The sequence below is a fragment of the Emys orbicularis genome, chromosome 9, assembly GCF_028017835.1.
Source record: "Emys orbicularis isolate rEmyOrb1 chromosome 9, rEmyOrb1.hap1, whole genome shotgun sequence".
Lineage (NCBI taxonomy): Eukaryota > Metazoa > Chordata > Testudines > Emydidae > Emys > Emys orbicularis.
The window spans coordinates 105,703,935-105,724,413 of NC_088691.1; the positions used below are offsets into that span (position 1 = coordinate 105,703,935).

Here is a 20,479-nt window from a genome sequence, read left to right on the forward strand (position 1 = left end):
GCTAATGCTAGGGAGACCAGATTTCACAGACTTGGGTGGCCAGAGAATGGCAGTTGCTGGCTGGGAGCCCAGCTCTGAAGGCAGTGCCGCCGCCAGCAGCAGCACAGAAGTGAGAGTGGCATAGTTTTTGGGGGGGAGGTTGTCACTTTGTGGGGGGGACAGGGCTGGCCTTACAGGTTGGTGAGCGGGTGACCACCCCGGGCCTCATGGTCAGGGAGGCCTGTGGTCACCCCTCCCCCCATACACACACAGCCAGCCCAAGGCCCCTTTAACTCCCAAGTGCTGGGCCTGGAGACGGGGAGGTGCAGGGCTGCAGGCGCCCCAGCCAGGACTTCCTCTTCCTCTGCACAGGCCGCTCCCGATGCCATCCCGGGAACCTCCCCCAGCTGTGGGAAGCTCTGAGGCTACCAGCTGGAAGTCCAGCTCTGAAGGCAGTGCTGCCGCCAGCAGCAGCGCAAAAATGAGGGGGGCCATGGTATGGTATTGCCACCCTTACTTCTGCACTGCTGCTGGCCGTGGCACCGCCTTCAGAGCTAGGTGCCTGGCCAGCAGCCTCCCTCCGGCTGCCAAGCTCTGAAGACAGCAGCAGAGAAGTAAGGATGGCAACACTGTGATCCCCTTACAATAGCCTTGTGATTCCCCCCACGGTCCTGTTTTGGGTCGGGATTCCCACCGTTACAATACGGTGAAATTTCATATTTAAATATCTGAAACCATGACATTTAAAATTTTTAAAATTCTATGATTGTGAAATTGACCAAAATGGACCATGAATTTGATAGGGCTCTATTTATAGTTAATGACTAGGCTATTCCACCATGCATCCCAGAAGATTACACTGCCTTTGGAAGTGTAAAAATATAAGAAAGGAACATTCCTATCCAATATTTCTCATCATACCCAATAACTCTAGTTGGGTGCACATTTATATGAAGAATTCCATTAAAGAATGTTTCTAAAAGGGACACATTGAAGGATATATTGATTGTATGTTCTGACAACCTAATTTGGACAGTGCTGTTAGAATGTTTCATGGCAGTAGATTAAGCTACCCTTTTCATGGCACTTGGCAGAATGACAAAAGGGAAGACACCATTTCAGGAGGATGAGACATTTTTGTTTCTACGTACCCCGCAATCATTGGCTCCATCTCCACACATACCCACATAGTAACTGAGAGGGACAAAGAAAAAAAATTAATAGGTGAACTTTGTACTTAACTGTTTTATCATTTAACATACTCTCTCATATACTCACTTAGGATCTTCAGATATGTCACATCAGGACAAAGAGGTGACTGACTACATTTCACCTACTGCCCTAGTATAGGAGAGTGTGTTGGTGGAGTGAGAGATAGAGCGGTGGCTGTTTTTCTATGGTACTTCCTCCAATTTTGTGTTTTGTTTTTAACTTGCTTACGTTTTAACTTTGCCAGATCATTTATGAATATGTAAAACAGCACAGATCCCAGTACAGCTCCTTGGGGGACCCCGCTATTTACCTCTCTCCATTGTGAAAACTGACCATTTATTCCTACCCTTTGGTTCCTATGTTTTAGCTGGTCTCTGATCCATGAGAGGACCTTCCCTCTTATCCCATGACAGCTTACTTTGCCTAAGAGCCTTTGGTGAGGGACTTTGTCAAAGGCTTTCTGAGAGTCCAAATACACTATACCATAGTTTTATCACTGGGTGCAGCTGGAAAGAGGCAGACCCATCACCATGTGACCAGCCAATTCTCTACAGCCAGGTTTGGGAACCTCTGCACTAATATCTATACAACATGCTAGAAAGTGTTTTTGAGAGTTCAGTCGTGTGACCCATTACTGAGTAACAAAGGAGACCGCAGTGTTCAGCATTGGGAAACCTACGCTGTCTTTGTCCCTGCTCTGCACTACCTCAACAGTGTATAAGCAGGGTTTTCAATCTCCAAAGTGGTCACTGCATCAGAAGCAATCATTTTACTTTAAAAAAGTTACAAAAAGTATTTCTCTTGCTTCTGCATTGCAGACAATGTTTACAAACAGTGTGATATCTGGCCATGGGGAATATTAATTTCCACATTAATGCCTGAATGAGCCAATTTCAGTCCAGTATCAGGTGCCAGATTTTGATCTACTTTTTGCAGCCTGGGGTAACTCCATTCAGCTCGGCTGGAGCTACTCTGTGGTAAATGAAATTAGGATCTGACCCATGTATTTTTATTTCATCCTGCCATTCATGATTAATGGTGCCTTTTATATATTATAATGTAGAGAGTAGTGACTAACATTGGTCTAAGGCTAAAGTCACTGCAGTTGTGTATAGGTAGATTAGGTGTGAATTTGGGTGAAAGGGGACCATACACTGCGAGCTCAGAGGGTATATAGAGGTTTTAAGCCTGGAGAAAGGTCGGGGGAGAAAGCTGAGTTCTGTAATCAAAAGTAAAGATACTGCAGCACAGAGAAGTAAAGCACAGCGTATCTGTTGTAATTATGTTTAGAAAACATTCTGCTGAACCTACTTCAGTTTTTGAAATTCTTCAATGAGGCTGGATTTCTGCCCAGGAGACATTCTAGCAAAAACAGTCCCATTCACTAGTATCTGTAGAGAGAAGAACGTTGAGGTACTAGATTGAAAAAACAAACCCCAAACATTTTTAGCGCTGTTAGGAATCCAGTGTCCCTTGTATGATATTTAGCAGCATAAGGGAGAATTCAGCCCTGCTTCATTATTGAATCAGCTGGAATAGCATCTTATTGCTTTTCATCTTTGATCTACCGATGGCATTGGACCAAACCCCTGCTCTGAACCTCCTCCCCACACGTTGGAGTTTTTGGAATCTGAACCTGATGCTTCTCATAAAAAGCTGTACCAAAACCCAGGGTCACAAGATCCACAAACTTCGAAGTGTTTAAAATCCAGTTCCAAAATAAGGGCATGACACCAGCACCAAGTCCATTGAAGTCAGTGGGAGTCTTTCCAATGACTTTAATAGACTTTGGATCAGCCTGTAGGAGTTTGCAATGTGATCCCATCTCTGTGTGATCATTTTCCTGCACCATGAACATTATCCCTTTAAATTTAGCTCAACTCTTCAGGATCAAGTAGCATCTCCAGTCTATGTGATCCTTTTATCATTCACCAATAGCGCTAGTGACCAGTTTTATTAGTTACTACCACAGCTCTAGAAATGCTGATTCATGCCTGTGTTTTTCCTTAATTGGACTGCTACAATTAAATGAATTCTGTGCTTCCTCTTATCTGCTTGTGAGACAGATGAATATTCAAAATGCCCTAAATGGGCCGTTTTTATTCACTGCTCACGTGAAACCATGATGTTATAGCAGAGTTTTCAAACTGCACAACAGACAGTGACAGATTCTCAGCTGGTGTAAATTGGTGTCGCTGCATGAAAGTCAATGGCTCTATAATGAATTCCATCAGCCGAGAATCTGGCTCAGGGATTTTAAAAGAGCACCTCTATGGTCACTGCATGTATCATGGGGTGGGCAGCGGGAGGTGAAGATTTTTGCTTTTAAGTTCAAATGTTCAGTTTAAATGCAGCCCAGGTTGATAGTGGCCACAAGTCAATGGCTGTGTTGGTGGCTGACAAGAAATGAGTTGATGTTCTTAATTGAATTCTAAAGGAAAGTGGTAATTCCATTGGATAGGTCACCCCACAATTGTCACTCTTATTTGAAGCCTCGGCAGAATGAACACAGACCAGCTAAGAGAGGAGCATTCAGGATAAAGTTGGGGAACGCGGAGGCCATTGCTCGGTCACGGTCTCTTTGTTGAGAATGAGCTGAGTGACTCACACCCGTTTATCAGTACAGCACCTTTGAAATTCAACGTTTTTGTAAAACCAGCTCTTTGTTTCCTTGCGAACTTACTTTTGTCAGCAAACTCTTGAAATGCTTCACTATAATCTGATAGGATTTTCCATTCAAGGCAAAATGGTAATTGTTGCTTTCCCTTTCAGGACTGGTCCTTTCCTCAATATTAACACATGTGTCCTAGAAATCAGACAAGAGTTATTCTTAGACTGGGATCATAATGTCTTAACATGTGATTAATGAAGGGGACAAATGTAATTGCTCAAACCATGACTGTATTGTGGTTAGTGGCTAAAGAACTGGAATCTAGAAGCCTGGGTTCCACTGTCCACATTTATTTGGGCATAAGCTTTCGTAGGTAAAAACCTCACTGAAGAAGTGAGGTTTTTACCCACGAAAGCTTATGCCCAAATAAATCTGTTAGTCTTTAAGGTGCCACCAGACTCCTTGTTGTTTTTGTAGATACAGACTAACACGGCTACCCCCTGATACTGTCCACATTGTCACAGACCTTGGAAAAGACATTTAACCACCTTGTGCCTCAGTTTTCCATCAATAAAATGGGGATAATATTTACCTCACCCACCATCCTTTTGTAAAACTTTGTGGCTCTGCTCCATGTGACTACTTAGTTGTGATCTAACACTTGTTAATTACTACATGTTAACCAACGTGATTGTCAATTATGCTATAGAAATTACACTGAAGTTTGTTTCCAGACACAACATATGTTTCTAGTTGTATTTAACCATAGAGCCCTACTGGGTGAATGAGACATGCTATATATCTGCAGAGTACTATTATTATTTACTATTATATTTTATGAGTTGTTCTGAGCTGATGGCTATATCAAATATCACTCCCCCAGCTGATGGAACATTTAAAAAAAATCCTGCATGTTTCCTTCATGTTACAGCAACTTCAAGCCTATTGGGCAAAGTAGTAAGAAAACCACTTTTCACATATTAAAAGCCTCAATGCTTCATTAAATCCCATCAGCATTTGAAAAGTGACCATGCCCCCAAGTTGTGCTTACAGTGATTCCAGCTGCGTTTTGTTTGCTATCTTCCACTAGTTGCCAGGTAATGGATGCTGGGGTGGGTCCTTCTGGTTCACTTGCTTCAATGAGAATCACTTGGCTGGTCTTGGAAATCATTCCGGAATTTTTGGCCACAGTAACGGCTGTCTGAAGGTTGTCACCTGGCAAATCAACAAGTGAGGCAGATTGTGGCTCTTCCGTCTACTGTAACTTTACTAGTGTTGCTGTGCTACACACTGTGCCCACCCCAAGCGTTTCTCCCCCCAGTTTTTTCTACAGACCAGAGGGCCGATTCTCCGCTGTTACACCAGGGGTATGCTGCTGTAACTGCTTCATTGCACTAATCTAGAGCTAATGTAACAGGGGCAGCAAGTCCGAGGACCGGATCCTGCGAGCCATCGGCTCATGGAACTCCTGTTGTCCAATGTGGGAGTTCTGTACTTGGAGGGCTACAGGGTCAGGCCCAGAGACGATACCTGTGATCATAACACTCCTGATGCGGGCAGCGCTGAGTTCTTCCAGCACAGGCTTGGACTCTGCCTTCAGCCGATTTTCCATTACCAGAAGGCCCAGGAACGTCAGGTCGGACTCCACTTCCTCCCTGAGAATGAAGATAAATACACCCAGAGAGATTGTTTCGATAGTGTTTGGGGCGGGAGCAGCATTTGTTTGATATAGAATCCACACTAGGATGCACTTTTCTTTCCAGTGAAACGTAACTGATCCTGAATGCGAAGCAAAGCAACTCACTGAGCATTTACATGTCTACAGCTTTGCACAAGCTGCCATGCCTCCACAACATGGCTGTGTGGACTAAGCAGGAAGTGTAGCCAGGACACACACACACACACAGAGACACCAGATATCTTCAGGAACAGAAAGCTGCTGTACCCCCTGGAAGACAGCGTACATGGGGAGGAGACATGCCTCCTTTCTGCTCCCATCCCCAGCTGCTCGCCAAACTGGGCTGGCACATGCCAACACAGAACTAATGCAAAGATGAAGGTCATGGGGGCTGAGTTTAACCCATTTACCAGGAGCATTAGCTTACTTGGCAATGAGCAGTGTAGGGATCATGCTAAATGGCTTAGCTATTCCCGGCTCCCTCTCCTCTGGCAGGTCCTGCAGAGTTGATGTATCCAGCAGTGATAATAGGACATTAGCAAGGCTTACCTCTCTAAGTTGTCCAGTTCCACATCCTTTCCCATGTTTAGTGCTCTATGTGCCAGTGCAATCACTCTGAAACCTTGGGTCGTGTAAACCTTAAGCTCCTTTACGAAATCAGTTGGGACTGTTTAGAGGAGAAAAGAACATGTGGGCAAGTCTTATGGTTTTAGTGACTTAAAGAACATCCAGTCTTTGGTTCTTTTCTTCTATGGCTTAATCTCTGCATATTACATGTTCATCATTTACCAATACTACATTCTTTCTCAGCAAATGATCAGCTGTTTTTAATCCAAAGGCTCTGGAGCGGACAACTAGATTTGAATATTTCAAATAACTGGGCTACAAGTTTGTTTTGTGCTTTAAAAAGTATATAAAGTACAAGGAGGTCTTGTGGTTAGAGTAGTCCCTGTTCTAACCACAGGGCCTCCTTGCATCTTAAATAAAGCCTAGGGAGTCTTGAACCTAGGCCTGCAGAGCAGCTAAGCACCAAACAACACTCTGTGCCATCCAGCAATAATTGTAACCACTACCCATGACCCACTGTGGACACAGACCACAGGAAGTCCCACCTCCAGGGGTCTGAGAGGTAGCAGCCTCGTGGCTCCTGATTGGTAAATCCAAGAGGCATTTCAGGAAGTCTCTAGGCAACAGTGTGGATTTTCTGTAGCTGCCACAGCCATTCCTGCTCTTGAACACCTGTCTTCAACCTCAGTTTGACTTGGACCTCACCTCCTGACGCAGATCCTGAAACCTGACTTGGACTCTGATGCTTGGTATCGACCCGGGCATGGAACTTGACTATGAACTTCTCAGCTACTCTCGGGCTCAGGTTTGACCCTGCTCCAACCCTTGGTCCTGACTGCCCTTGCAGGATCCTGACAGTTTGCTTGGCCCACCCTAGCTCCTGGTGAAGTCTACCCTGAGGGAGCATGGAGGCACTGGCCTGCTCCCTGACTGGCATGCCCCAGAGGGTACTGGAGACACCTGAACGGGTTGGCTGCTCCCAGGAAGAGATCCTCACACTGCAAGCCCAAGTGTCGCAGCTCACAACAGAGAACCAAGCTCTGAGCAGGCAATCCACCCAACTCCACGATGAAAACATGGCACAGCCCACTGCAGCTAACCAGATGCGATGAGAGCAAGCAGCCCAGCTGTGGATGGGGAATGCGGCACTGTGAGCATGCGCTGCGGCTGTGTAGCCGGACCCAGGATCCCCAGTCCCCCTCCCGGAACATTTTAATGGGGACCGCCAAACATTCAGGGGGGTTATTAACCAATGTCGCCTGCTGCTTCTACTCCACACCCGATCCTACCCCACAGACCAAGTGAAAGTAGGACTCGTTATTAGGCTCCTGAAAGGAGATGCCTTGGACTGGACCTCACCCCGGCTTGAACAAGCAAGCCTCATGCTATCTGAGTGGGATGCCTTCCTCCAGGCATTTTCCACCATATTTGATGATTCCCACCCTGCCCGCTCCGCAGAGGCGGCTTGCACAAACTCTTTAAGGGGCAGGGGCCGTCGTCATCCTACGTCACCCACTTTCGGCGACTGGTCTCCGGCACCAAGTGGAATGAAGCAGCCCCGTTCTGGTGGGCACTACTTCAGGAGATGAAGGATGCCCTAGCTCGTGTGGAGGCCCCAACTAACCTAGATGCCTTCGTTGACTTTGTCATACACATTGACAAAAGGGCTCACAAACAACGTGAGGAAAGGAAGGGGTACCCCCTGTCTCCAACCCAGACCCCGAACCCATGCAGCTGGATGCTGCCATATGACCCCTGAGGAGAAAGAGCGCTGTCATTGCCACAGGCTGTGTTTTTATTGTGGAGAATCTGGCTATGTTCTCGCCAACTACCCATTACAAGCTCTACCCAGTTCGGGAAATGACCACACACCGGGCTGGTAGAGGGAACTGGCGAGCCCCGAGATATTATTGCCCACTTCCTCCCCCCAAGTCCTCCCTGTGGCAAGCCCTAGGCATGCTGAGTGTTCCCCACATCTTAAAGTCCAGGTCTGCCTCTGTGTCCCAGGGGGGAGCCTTACCGAATTCCCCCATAGTGGGAACTGGTGGATTCTGGGGCAGTGGACAGCTCCATCAATGCCAATACGGCCCAAGCCTTGGGTATTCCAGTTCCACCAAAGACCATCCCATACCTAGTGGAAACTATAGATGGCTCACGCTTGTCACTGGGGCCAGTGACATGGGAGAAGTGCCTCTGGAAGTTGTCATTCAAGACCATCGAGAAGTCCTTCAGTTCAGGACAGTCTGCTTGCCACACTTCCCTATTATCTTCAGCAGTTTGTGGCCAATGACTCATGATCCATACATCCTTTGGTGTGAGCACCAGGTTAGCTTTCACTCCAAGTTCTGCCAGCAAGTCTGCCTATGCACACTGCCCGACGGACCCAGAACCAAAACGCACCCCCTCCAGGCTCTAGCTGTTGGTTAGGTGGAACCATCAACAGAGCCGACTTCAGCACTGTTCCCCAAGTACAGTGACTATGGTGATGTCTTGAAGAAGAATGCTGACATCCTACCATCACACCAGGATTATGACTGCCCAATTGAGCTGCAACCAGGAGCCAAGGTGCCATTCGGCCATATCTACACAATGTGTGATCTGAGGATGAATCGGAAAACAGCTTTTTGAACCCTGTACGGCCAATAGGAAAACCTGGTAATGCTGTTTGGCCTCACAAACACCTCTGCAATGTTCCAGCACTTCATGAACAAGGTCTTCCATGACATCCTAAACCAGAACATCATGGTCTACCTAGATGATAGCCTCATCTTTTCTGAGGATCCCAAGCAACACACCTAGCACGTGGTCTGTATCCAGAGACAGTAAAACATTCCAACCTGTCAGCTTTCTAGAAGCACACACTTTACTGAACTTACCTAGCACTGATGATTTAAAATGAAAGCAGAACAACGTTCTTGGTTTCTTTGTGTTGTTAAGATGAAGGATAACGTAGGGCCTCACTCCCCCTCCCTTTATAGTTCAGTGAACCTTTGAAAGGTATTCTTCTGAAGGGTCCCCAGATAAAGTTCATTAGTTCATGCTGATTAAAGGAATTATCAGGTCTGGAAGATGCTGGTTCCTCCCCCACTGGTAGTTGCTGAAGTGACCCAGGCAGCCTTCTAGATCACTGCACCAAGCAGTACCATTCTGCAGTGGCTGGTAGGGGAACCCAGGTCCAACCTCTACTCTCGGTTCCAGTCCAGGGGCCTTTACCAAACAGTCAAGCTCTGCAGCTTCCCTCACCTTACTGCAGGGCAAAAAATCTACATCTTAGGGCGTGTCTTCACATATAGCGCTACTACGCCGATGGGAGAGCTGCTCCCATTGATGTAGGTAATACACCTCCCCGAGAGGCAGTAGCTATGTAGACAGGAGAAGCTCTCCTGATGACAGAGCGCTGTCTACACAGGGGGTTAGGTGCGTATAACTAGGTCGCTCAGGGGTGTTGATTTTTCACACCCCTGAGCGGCACAGTTATACCGATACAGGTCTGTAGCATAGACCTGGCCTTAGCAAAGACACAGCATGGAGTTCCCTTCCACACAGACTGCCTGTTGCCTTGCTCCCAGCTGGTAATGCTTCTCAAAGTGGGGACAGGATTAGAAAAAGGAACAGACACCCCAAGACACTCCCCTCTCTTTTCCTGCTGATCATGTTCACTGCAGCTCAAGCGACGAAGCATTTGTTGGACCCTGGGTGAAGAGGTCCTGACCTGAGAAGTTTGGTCAGTAAGACAGCTGAACACATGTGGTGAGAAAGCTTTGCTTTAAATTTAACAGTTTGTTAAGCTAGGCACTAGTAGTGTTTTATCTTTATTTTTCTTGTAACCATTTCTGACTTTTATGTCTCATTACTTGTATATGCTTAAAATCTCTGTTTGTAGTTAATAAACTTGTTTGTTTTAATCTAGTGTGTTTAAACTGAAGCGTCTGGGAAACTCCATTTGGGGTGACAAGTTGTGTGCATATTATTTTTTTAAAGAAATAATGGACTTAATATAACTTGTATTGTCCAGGAGAGGAGTGGGCAGTACAGAACATACATTTCTAGGGAAAATCTGGGACTGGGGGTTGTTGGGATCACTCTGCAGTACATCCCAGGCTGCTGAGAGCCAGAGTGTGGCTGGCAGGCTGCAGTTGCACACAGACACTCAGGGTGCAGCGTGCATATAGTTTATGAGCAGCCCGGGGGAGACCTACTTCAGCAAGGCATTGTAAGGCACCCAAGGTTGCAGGGCAGGAGTGACACAGCCCGCCCACTCCCCCCAGGGCCTGGATTGTATTCTGGTATGCCGCAGTAAAACCCACCTGTGATCTTACTTCCAATTAGCAGCCTCCTCATAAAATATCTCCCCTGTTTAATTGGGCCTGTCTGGCCTAATTCAACCCTGTCAGGGCCAGTGTGGGGAGGACCCCACATCACATAGGCCATCCTTGCAAGCCCAGGCCAGAAGAGGGTGCCCCTAGAAAGGGGGTAATGTAAGGCCTAGCAGGTCTTGAACCTGAGCATGCAGAGCTGCCAGGCACGCAACACTTCCAGTGGCCGCTGTAATAAGCTTGCACTCCACCACCCACAACCTGCTCTGGCCAAAGCCCACACGAAGTCTCTCCTCAAAGAGACAGGCAGCAGCCCCATGGCTCCTGATTGGCACCCAACCCTATATAAACCCACAGGGCATTCTGGGAAGTGTTCAGGCAACAGTGTGGATCTTCTATGCCACCATGACCACGTCTGCCCTGGAATGCCTGACTTTGACCTTGCCTTGATGTGGATCTCGCCTCCTGACCTGGACACTGACTTGGACTCTGGTCCTTGGTATTGGCCCCAGCCTGGAACTTGTCTATGAACTTCTCCACTACTCAACCTCAGGTTTGACCCTGCTCTGACCCTTTCAAGTCTGAGTTCTTCCACTTAAATGCTGTGTAACTTTTTGGGTGAATCACTTAATATTTCTATGCCTCAGTGGGAGCTTTCTTTGATGGCAAGCAGCTGGCTTTGTGAATGGGCTGGGTTGGGCCCGGGGCATGACTGAGATGTGAGAGGCTTCTGTTACTGCTATAATTTACACTGGGGAAGGCCCAGGACCAAGAGAGGCACAAAGGTGAATTAAAGCTACTTTTGCCTCTTGTCCCTCCCTCAGTTGTGCTGAGTGTGAGTTGGAAGTAGCTAAGGGTCAAGGCTGCAATCTTCAATTGGCTCTGATAATTCCATACAGAGACTTTAAAGGCAAATGTAACTTTAGGATAGACTACCTATTTAACCTGGAAAAAAGCAGTGTTTCATATTGTAGCTGCATTGTATAGTGCCTAATTATTTATTATACTGTGAATCAACACCTAAACTAAAACGGCTGGATAAGAGGAGAAGTTCAGAAACTTGAGAAACCAGAACAGGAATCAGTTTAAGATGCTTTTCTTGTTTGGGTTGATAGAACTGTGTGAAACTCGTTTCAGAGATTTATGTAATTAGGCTTGTGATGGCTAAGCTGCACCCTCCCATCATTCCCCAAAATCTCTCAGAGTGGCTCAGCAAAGCCATTTTCACCTGGTTTCTCTCCAGTACCATTCAAAAGCACAAAGCAATACATTGGTCCCATTGATTTAGTTGGTGTTGGTCCTGCTTTGAGCAGGGAGTTGGACTAGATGACCTCTTGAGGTCTCTACCAACCCTGATATTCTATGATCCCAGGTTTGCTCAGAATCTTCACAAAACTTGGATAACATTTCAGTGACTCTGATCTGAGTTTCAAGTTATTATTTGAATAATTTAATTTATTTCCATTATTTACATTCACGTAGCTCCTCTCCCACGACTCAGATTGAAAGCTTCTGTGAGACAGGTCAGCCTTACAGCGCTGAATGCACATATATGGAAACTGTACTTGTGCTCTTACCTCTTTTGTTAATCAAAGATATGCATGCCACTGCCCATGCAATTACCATGACTGCTCATCTAAATCAGGTATTTGGACATGCTAACATCCAGTTATGGGCCCAATCCTCCACTCTGTAAGTCAATGAAACTCAGCTAGTGTAAATCATCGTAGCATCTGACTGTACATCAAATCAGCTATTGGACCATGGTAGCTGTATCAATGAGATTTTACAGGTGCACAGTGAAAAGCAACAGAGGGTCCTGTGGCACCTTTAAGACTAACAGAAGTATTGGGAGCATAAGCTTCCGTGGGTAAGAACCTCACTTCTTCAGATGCAAGTAATGGAAATCTCCAGAGGCAGGTATAAATCAGTGTGGAGATAACGAGGTTAGTTCAATCAGCACAGTAACTCTCAAGGGCAATTCCCTTTTGGACCTAGCAAAACTAAAGATATATACATTTATACACATGTATACATTTCCATACCAGTTTCTGGTCTGCAAAAGCTGGTCACCATTTCTGGTGCTCCCTTCATATACAGATCATACTGGTCCTTCCCAATCTGCTGGGTAATGACAGACATCCTCTGCAGCCCGGAGGAAAATGGGAACTGATGTAGGATTGCTATCCCGTCCACTGGAGCCTGAGGAAAAGTCAGGAAGGTAGGACATTAATTAGATACTCAATTCATTTTGCAAACAGAAAATCTATCCTTTGGCTAGCTTGGACCTTGTTTCCTATTGTGAGTTCTCTCTGGAGTTGAGTTAATTTGCCTGAGGGCATTTCACTTTCTACCTTTTGGGAACATGGGATCACAGGGACCAGACACAAATTGCACAACTGGATCATCTCATCTATTTCCATACACCTTCCCCTAGAAAATTCAGGACTGTTCCCTATAGCACATTCTTCAGTGCTCAGTCCTGACTAGCTTTTAAATTGTCTCTGAAGATGGGGCTTCCTACCACTGCTTCCTGTGGCAAACTATTCCACAGCTTACAGACCTCAGTGGGTTTTCCCCCCCAATATTCAGCCTATGCTTTCCATCCTGTTTTGTGCTTTGTTCTAATCTGTCTTTCATTAGCCATTTTGCATTTATTTATGTGAAATCCTTTGAGGGCTAAGGGAGAAACGCTTGGAGTGAAGTAATACTTGTAGTATTCTTTTTTAAATTTTTTTCAGTATGTTACAATGCACATGTCTCTTCCTATAGATTAGTTCAGTCTGGTAACCAGGGTATTTGATCCAGTTCAGGTGATTCGTTAAGATCCAGTTTTGTCAACTGTTCCCTGCACAGGTTTCACTTTGAATAGCCTAGAAAAGCATGTTTGCTTTGTCGGTAATGTTAGAGTCCTCCTCTAGGAGGCATCTGTCTTTACTTCTTAGAATGTCTATTTTTCATCTCTAAGAGTCTTTCCAAGTGTGTTAAAGAAACATGCAGGAAAACTTTGCTGCTACCAGTATAGCAAATAGACAACAGTGGTGTGAGATGAGAAAAACTATCTTCTGCTCTCTCTCTCTCCTTCTGATCGTTTATTTTATTCCCTCTTACATTTTTAGTTTTTGCAAACGTTGTTTTTCCTCTGTCCCTTCCTTTAGATCTGTTTCCCTCCCCTCGCCCCAGTATATTTCTCTCTCAGGGAAATGCCGCTTTCCTGCATTCACAGGAACTGGTTAAAACCGATTCTCCCCTGCCTGTACATCCCCAAACGGCCAGTTTAGTGTGCCTGCCTGACTTCCTCCAATTTAACACAGGGACAAGTTTTCAAAGGGACAGTGATGGGGTGGACTAGGCCCAAAGGACCCTTGCTGGAGGCCTCAGAGTCCTGCCATACCCATCCCAGGAAAGGAGCAGTGGAGAGGTCCTCCAAGTGGCCTAGAATGGCTACAGCGGAAGCAGCCAATCAGAGAGACTGCAGGGAGCAACCAATGAGGGCCCAGCAGGCTCATATAAAAGGAGCTTCAGGGAGTGAGTGCACTCTGCTTGCAGGGACTGGGTAAGCAGGCGGTGCCCCTAGCTGGTTGCAAGGGCTAAGGCAGGTAGTTGCTGGTAGGGACTGGGGGAAGTGAGGGAATAGCTTCTGGCTGGCTGCCAGGACTCACTTAAGAAAGGCCCAGGGCAGGAACTGTGTATGGAACTGTTACCCCTCCAGAAGGGGGCTGGAGAGCTGGGGTCAGAGGACTAAAGGCCAGGCGAAGAGTCCCCAGGGAGGAAGCCCTGGGCGTGCTGCTCCACTCCAGAGCAGGAACTTCACATGTAAGCTGGCCAACTAGGGTATTGAGATAGGCCCTGTTGGTCAGACTGAGGACCGGCGCCTGGGGAGGGCTACAGAGATGTTGGTGCCCAGGGAGGGCTACAGGGCATTACTGAGGACTTTGAGATAGGCCCGGCTGGACAGTGTACCCTGGAAGGTGGGACAGTGTAGATGGCTCGGTCAGAGGACTGAGTCACTGAAGACCCGCCGAGAGATCCATCAGTCAGAGGGGGGCGCTCACGAGAGGTGGGTGCTGCCCCGCTGAAAAGAACTGAGAGATTGCAGGCACTGTCGGTCAGAGAAGGGGGCACTCGTGAGACGCAGGTGCTGACCCCGTTACGGGGACGCCTTTCATAAGATGCAAAAATAGCATAAAAGAACGGTTGAGGCAATTTACAGCCGCCAGCCAATTCTCAACATTGGAGAGGTTAATGAATGTTACTTCTACTAGGAGTTACGTACACACCATATTCTTTCTGTTAAAAACGCAGAACTCACATTTCTAGCATTCGGTCCTGGTTTAACGATTACACTTGTATCTGGTACTCCAGCCTTATTATGAGCTGTACTGGAATCTTCCATTTCCTTTGGGGGGGGAAATTACACCAATAATAAAATTAGGACATTAACCAGAAAGCATTTAAATATTCAACCTACACCTGTGGCCACAGGTATACTTAAGGATGTGCAAAAGTTCCCGTCTTTGGGGGGTTAAACTTTGTGCTCAAGTTTTCACCATTTCATTTTGGTTTCTTTGCACTTCTGAAATTTGACTTTGCAACATTTCACAAGCGAGGTTTTTTGTTTTTGTTTTGTTTTTTGTTTTGTTGCTGTGAGAATGCAAAAAACCAAAAGCCAACCAACCAGAAAACATACCTTTCACTCAAAATGTCATGCTCACAAAACTTCCAGCAGAAGCTGGTTATCTCAGCTCCCCTGGGCTGATCCCAGGGGTGCTCATACATGACATCCATGCTTTCATATGTCTGTCACCAGTGTAAATACAAAGGGTGATGGAATACAGGTAAATTTAACATCCATGAGTTTTACAAGATGTTGAAGCTAGACTCATTTAGACAATGAACCGATTGGTTATGTCAGAATCCCTTGTTTAAAACAGGTTAGGTAAGTCTCTGGAAAGAGTAGTACTGGGGCCTTCCTGCTTCAGTCAGTGCATTTGCCTAGATATGCTGGGAGGCGCCTGCCAGCCACAATCTGGGGCGTCTATGATTACATGAGATCATATTTTTCATCGGCTCATGCTGTGAACACCTGCTCTCTGTTGGTAAGTCCCCAAAGTGTAATGCCCACTTCTCCTGAGCGCTAAACAACAATGTAACACGCTTGTATAAAAAGCACAGGTGCATCTGGAAGGCAGTGTTTAGAAAAGGGCCTTTAATGTGTCCTCACCCATGTTAGGTCAAAATTCTCCTCTCCATTATGCACAGTATCTCCATCATATACTGCACTGCACAGCCACACGTCAGCCATGCTGCTATTGCTTGGGGGAGGAGGGGGCAGAAAGGACCATGAAGCAAGAGTGATGGGGCTCTGTGAGACTGAGGATTGTTACTGTTCTGAGGTAAGTACTTCTGACCCTTTCACGACCTATCTGAGGGCACCCTAATTGGGTTTCAGGCCTGTACCCACCATCTCTCTCTGGGCAGGAACCTGCATCCCCCTCCCTCCAGACCAGGGATTTAGGCTGCCATTTTCTCCTACAACTCACTGGTCACCTGAACAAGTCTGAGTTTTGTTTAGCATCTGCCAACTTTCTCTCTCTCGGCCACTATGACAGGGCTAACCAATGACCAGCCAGCCATCATACAGCGGAGTATCTATTTAGAACCAAAGCATTAGAGAGAAAACATAACTTGAAAACGATACCCAGGTGATGTGAATGCCTGTCTGAGCAAGAGTCACCCATCTTCCAAGTGAGACCCTGGTAGGTTTGAACGTCCCTCAAACCCTTTCTGTAGAGTCTGTGCCTCTTATCAGTTCTTGGAGCGAGTGAGAGTGACCCTTCTCCCATAGCAGGCTGCCCACTTTATACAATTCTCAGTTCTTTGTCTGCTGGTCAAAACCACTGTATGCAATTGCCCCAGGGGGTGGTACTCCTATAGACTTGTTTACTTGCCTAGGGATTTGCATTAATTACCCTCTAGTGATTTTTAGTTCCTGATACCTGAAGCATGAATAGACTAACCATCCCCAAAGACATTGCATTACTTGTTCTGTTCCAAAAAAGAAATTAACACTTTCACACCCGGCAGGTAACAAGATGAGATGGGAAACTGAGTCGCCGTCTTTCATAAAAATAAATCAGACGTTTCCCAGGTCTCCATCTCTCCTTATTTTAAAAGTGGACACAGCAAGGATACTAGACCAGTATCCTAGGGAAGGCCATAGGCTTGTGACCTGGATGACACATCTGCAAGTTGTCTCTTATTTCAAATGGCCTCTATTCATATCAAACATTTTCCTAACAAGCTGGCATACTCTATTCATTAAACAGTATAAGCTGTTTGACAACTATCCCATATTTTTTTCTTAGTACCTACTGGAGGGAGATGCAGTGGGAGAGCGCTCACATACCTGCCGCCCATGGCTAAGGGGGGGGTATCATAGGCTGGGAGAGGCTGTGCCTCCCCAAACAGCCTGGTGTGGTCCCACCCACACTCTGCCCCCAGACCACCCCGGCAGTTCCCAACAGTGTGCCCTGGCCCATGCTGGCTGGGGCTGGGGCTGGCCAGCCTGCCACAGGGACTCGGGATGTGCTGCCCGGCCAACTGGTGCTCCAGGGCTTCAGGTGCTGGGGGCTCTGTGGCCGCGCCACCCAGCCATGGTGGGGGTGCTCTGGGCTTCTGAGCGGGAGCAAAAAGGGAGAGGGAGGAGGGATGGGCCTTGGGCAGAAGGGGAGGGTCCAGGGGCTAGCCTCCCCCAATGGCCAGGTCACCGGCCGTCCATGCCTTAGCCCTTAATCCAACCTTAATCTCAGCCTGGTGCCCTTTCCCACAGCTGCCACTCTCCCAAGCAGCTCCTCTTTAAGTCCCAGGGGAGAGTGGCTGTCTACTTAGCTGGAGTCTCTAGCCAGGCTTCCAGAAGGACAGGGCAGCGTATCTCTTTGCTGATGGGATAAAATCCCCCCCTCCCCCCGACTGCATCCAGGCAGAACCAGCTGGTTGCTTCCCCTCTTGTCCTACAGCAGGCTCTCGCTGCAGGAAGTGAAGCCACTTGTAGGAGCCGTGGCCTCACTACTAGTGAGGAGGGGGCTGGCAGTTCACTACCTCCCTGGAATCTGGTTTCAACTCACATAGAGGGAGATGAAAGAAGTCTTTCTTTCAAACCCACTGACTGATCAGGAGTGTGTCAGGTACCCTTAGGGAAGGTAATTGCTAGAACTCCAGAGGCAGATGCAGTGCTGTTGCAATGCCTCAGAATTTAGTAAAAATAGCCAGAGTTCACTAGTCTTTGGCAGAACTGCAGGCAGAATGCTATGAAATTATTATGGCCAGGACCAGGGACTCGTTTAGTGCTCCAGGCACTGGAATTTCACTAGCTATTACATATTGCTGCCACTGGGCTATGCAGTTGCTTGCCTGATGATTAGGGGAATGCCTTCAAGGATTTGCATACTGTGTACATGCAGTTAGAATAATAGTCACATTACCCAGCAAGTGCCCTCAAACATTTTCCTGTCCAGTGGGTCTCCCTGTATCTTCTCATCCAGAACTATGAGTGAATGACAGCTCGCCATGGCTCCACACAGCAGTCCCCAAGGCAAAGGAGTACCAGAGGCAAAGCTGTGGACGTTCTGGAAACTGATTTAAAACAGAGGGTTAGTGTCCAATTTCTTTACAAATAGAAATGTTTAGATTCACTGGGACAGATCCCCAACTGGTGTAAACAGGTTCCTCTCGGCTGACTTCAGTGGAGCTATGCCTATTAGAAGCAGCTGAGGATTCAGGCCCCAGTCCATTTCATATACAGACCTAATCTGCTCAATGAGCCAAACGTATCTTAAACATAATTAGTATGGAACTTTACATTTCAGCTTCATACTGTGTTATTACTGGAAAGATAATCTCTGAGGGAATCAGCTATGAATACTACAGTTAACACAGGAGCGTTAGAGCCCTGCTTGACAGCTCCTGTAATTGTTTATTAAAAGAAAGATCTTGGAAACTTAAGACACAAGCAGAAAAGAGTGATGACACTTCCTGTAGTCCCCTACATCTCACTGAGCGAGACAAGGTAGGTGAGGTTCTATCTTTTACTGGACCAATGAAAGATAGATATTACCTCCCCTACCTTGTCTCGCTCATATCCTGGGAACAACACTGCAAACATCCCACTGAACAGTTTCCTGTTGGGAGCCCAACAGAGTGTTGGTGAAGTGTCAAAGTGAGACGCTTGACTTCGCTGGGCCTGATTCTCCACTGCCCTGCACTACGAGTTATTATTTACCTCTGTGCCAACAGCCGTGAAAGGCCCCTGCAGGTGTCAGGGGAGAATTCTGACTTGTTAACATTTTACATCCACCTAGCACAAGTGTAAGTGATGACACAAGGTGCAATGCAGAGAATTACGTCCAACCCCTTCATTTATACTAGTGGCCTTAACATCTGAGGACCCGAGACACCTCTCACTTGCACCTGTTTTAAAACCTGTATTACTCCACTGGGGTAAGTCAGAAGAGACTCAGGCCCTGAACAATGCAGTGTAATGCAGCATTCCCGGAATATGCTCTCTCCTCTGCCTGAGGCAGAAACGGAGCATAAACCAGTTTGGGCTGAGTGAAGTCTTTGCAATTTCATCCTGGATTATTTCTCCCCCACTATAATCTTGATTCTTCTCTCTTTCCTATGGCTCTAGGACACGCAACTATTACCCAGCCTAGCACTGTCGTTTTCTTAGAATGTATCTGCTACATGGCATGTTGAACTAACAGGAGGCCCATTAAGTTTTAGGTGAGCATGGTAAAGAGAAGCTATAATTTATTTATCCTCCTTTACTACTAAATCAGAAGTGGCAAAAGGCAACCCCTGTGGAGTTCAACAATGTTGAATATGGGAATATGAGATCAAGAAGCAGCATTGCATTGTGGATCCTGTAGTCTCTGTGAACCACCAAAATCTGTTCCATTTCAGGCAACTTAGATCTAGCCCTTGGGCTCTTATTGTAATTTGGCAAATTAATTAACTAATGCTTATAAAGCATTTTAAAGTAGTTAAATGCTGTATAAGCATTCTTGCTGTTCTTTTATCTTGTTTAAAAGTACAAAAGGACGTTTCACATGCGGAGTGACATTCCTTTACTGAAACTGCATAGGTTTCAGAGTGGTAACAGTGTTACCACTGTCAGTCTGTATCAGCAAAAACAACAAGGAGTCCTTGTGGCACTCTTTTATAGTGCTAACGAGGCCAATGAAATCAAGGTGGACGTTGCACATTTCCAACAATTGACAAGAAGGTGTGAGTATCAGCTGACCCAGAAGTCACTTACTACAAGACAGGCCCAACAAAGAAAGTAACAGAACACCACTAGCCTTCACCTACAGCCCCCAACTAAAACCTCTCCAGGCATCATCAAGGATCTACAACCTATCCTGAAGGACGATCTCTCACTCTCACAGACCTTGGGAGACAGGCCAGTCCTCGCTTACAGACAACCCCCACCCTGAAGCAAATACTCACCACCAGCTACACACCACACAACAAAAACACTAACCCAGGAACCAAACCCTGCTACAAACCCCGGTGCCAACTCTGTCCACAGAGCTATTCAAGGGACACCATCATAGGATCTAACCACAAACTGGACACCATCAAATTAGGCCTGAATAAAGACTTAACCATCATAGGACCTAACCACATCAGCCACAGCATCAGGGGCTCGTTCACCTGCACATTTACCAATGTGATATATGTCATCATGTGCCAGCAATGCCCCTCTGCCATGTACATTGGCCAAACCGGACAATCTCTACACAAAAGAATAAATGGACACAAATCAGACATCAAGAATTGTAACATTCAAAAACCAGTAGGAGAACATTTCAATCTCCCTGGACACTCAATAACAGACTTTAAAGTGGCAATTCTTCGACAAAAAAACTTCAAAAACAGACTTCAATGAGAAACTGCAGAACTGGAATTAATTTGCAAACTGGACACTATCAAATTAAGCCTGAATAAAGACTGGGAGTGGATGGGTCACTATAAAATGTAATTTCCCCTCTCTTAAATTCACCTCTTCTTATCAACTGTTGAGAATGAATAGGCCACTTCCACCTTGATTGC

General features: G+C 46.4%; 1 protein-coding gene across 1 annotated transcript in view; it reads right to left on the minus strand.

The window, feature by feature from the left end:
* The window catches only part of ATP13A5 (ATPase 13A5), a 61,625-nt gene that overhangs the window by 13,236 nt on the left and 27,910 nt on the right, over positions 1 to 20,479 (minus strand). Inside the window, exons 14-22 of the mRNA XM_065410589.1 lie at positions 17,848 to 17,998; positions 14,676 to 14,762; positions 12,409 to 12,565; positions 6,030 to 6,147; positions 5,333 to 5,457; positions 4,854 to 5,017; positions 3,875 to 3,997; positions 2,503 to 2,582; positions 1,131 to 1,173 (exon numbers count right to left, since the gene is read on the minus strand). Coding sequence (XP_065266661.1) covers positions 1,131 to 1,173; positions 2,503 to 2,582; positions 3,875 to 3,997; positions 4,854 to 5,017; positions 5,333 to 5,457; positions 6,030 to 6,147; positions 12,409 to 12,565; positions 14,676 to 14,762; positions 17,848 to 17,998 — 1,048 coding nt within the window. The remainder of the gene's footprint in view (positions 1 to 1,130; positions 1,174 to 2,502; positions 2,583 to 3,874; positions 3,998 to 4,853; positions 5,018 to 5,332; positions 5,458 to 6,029; positions 6,148 to 12,408; positions 12,566 to 14,675; positions 14,763 to 17,847; positions 17,999 to 20,479) is intronic.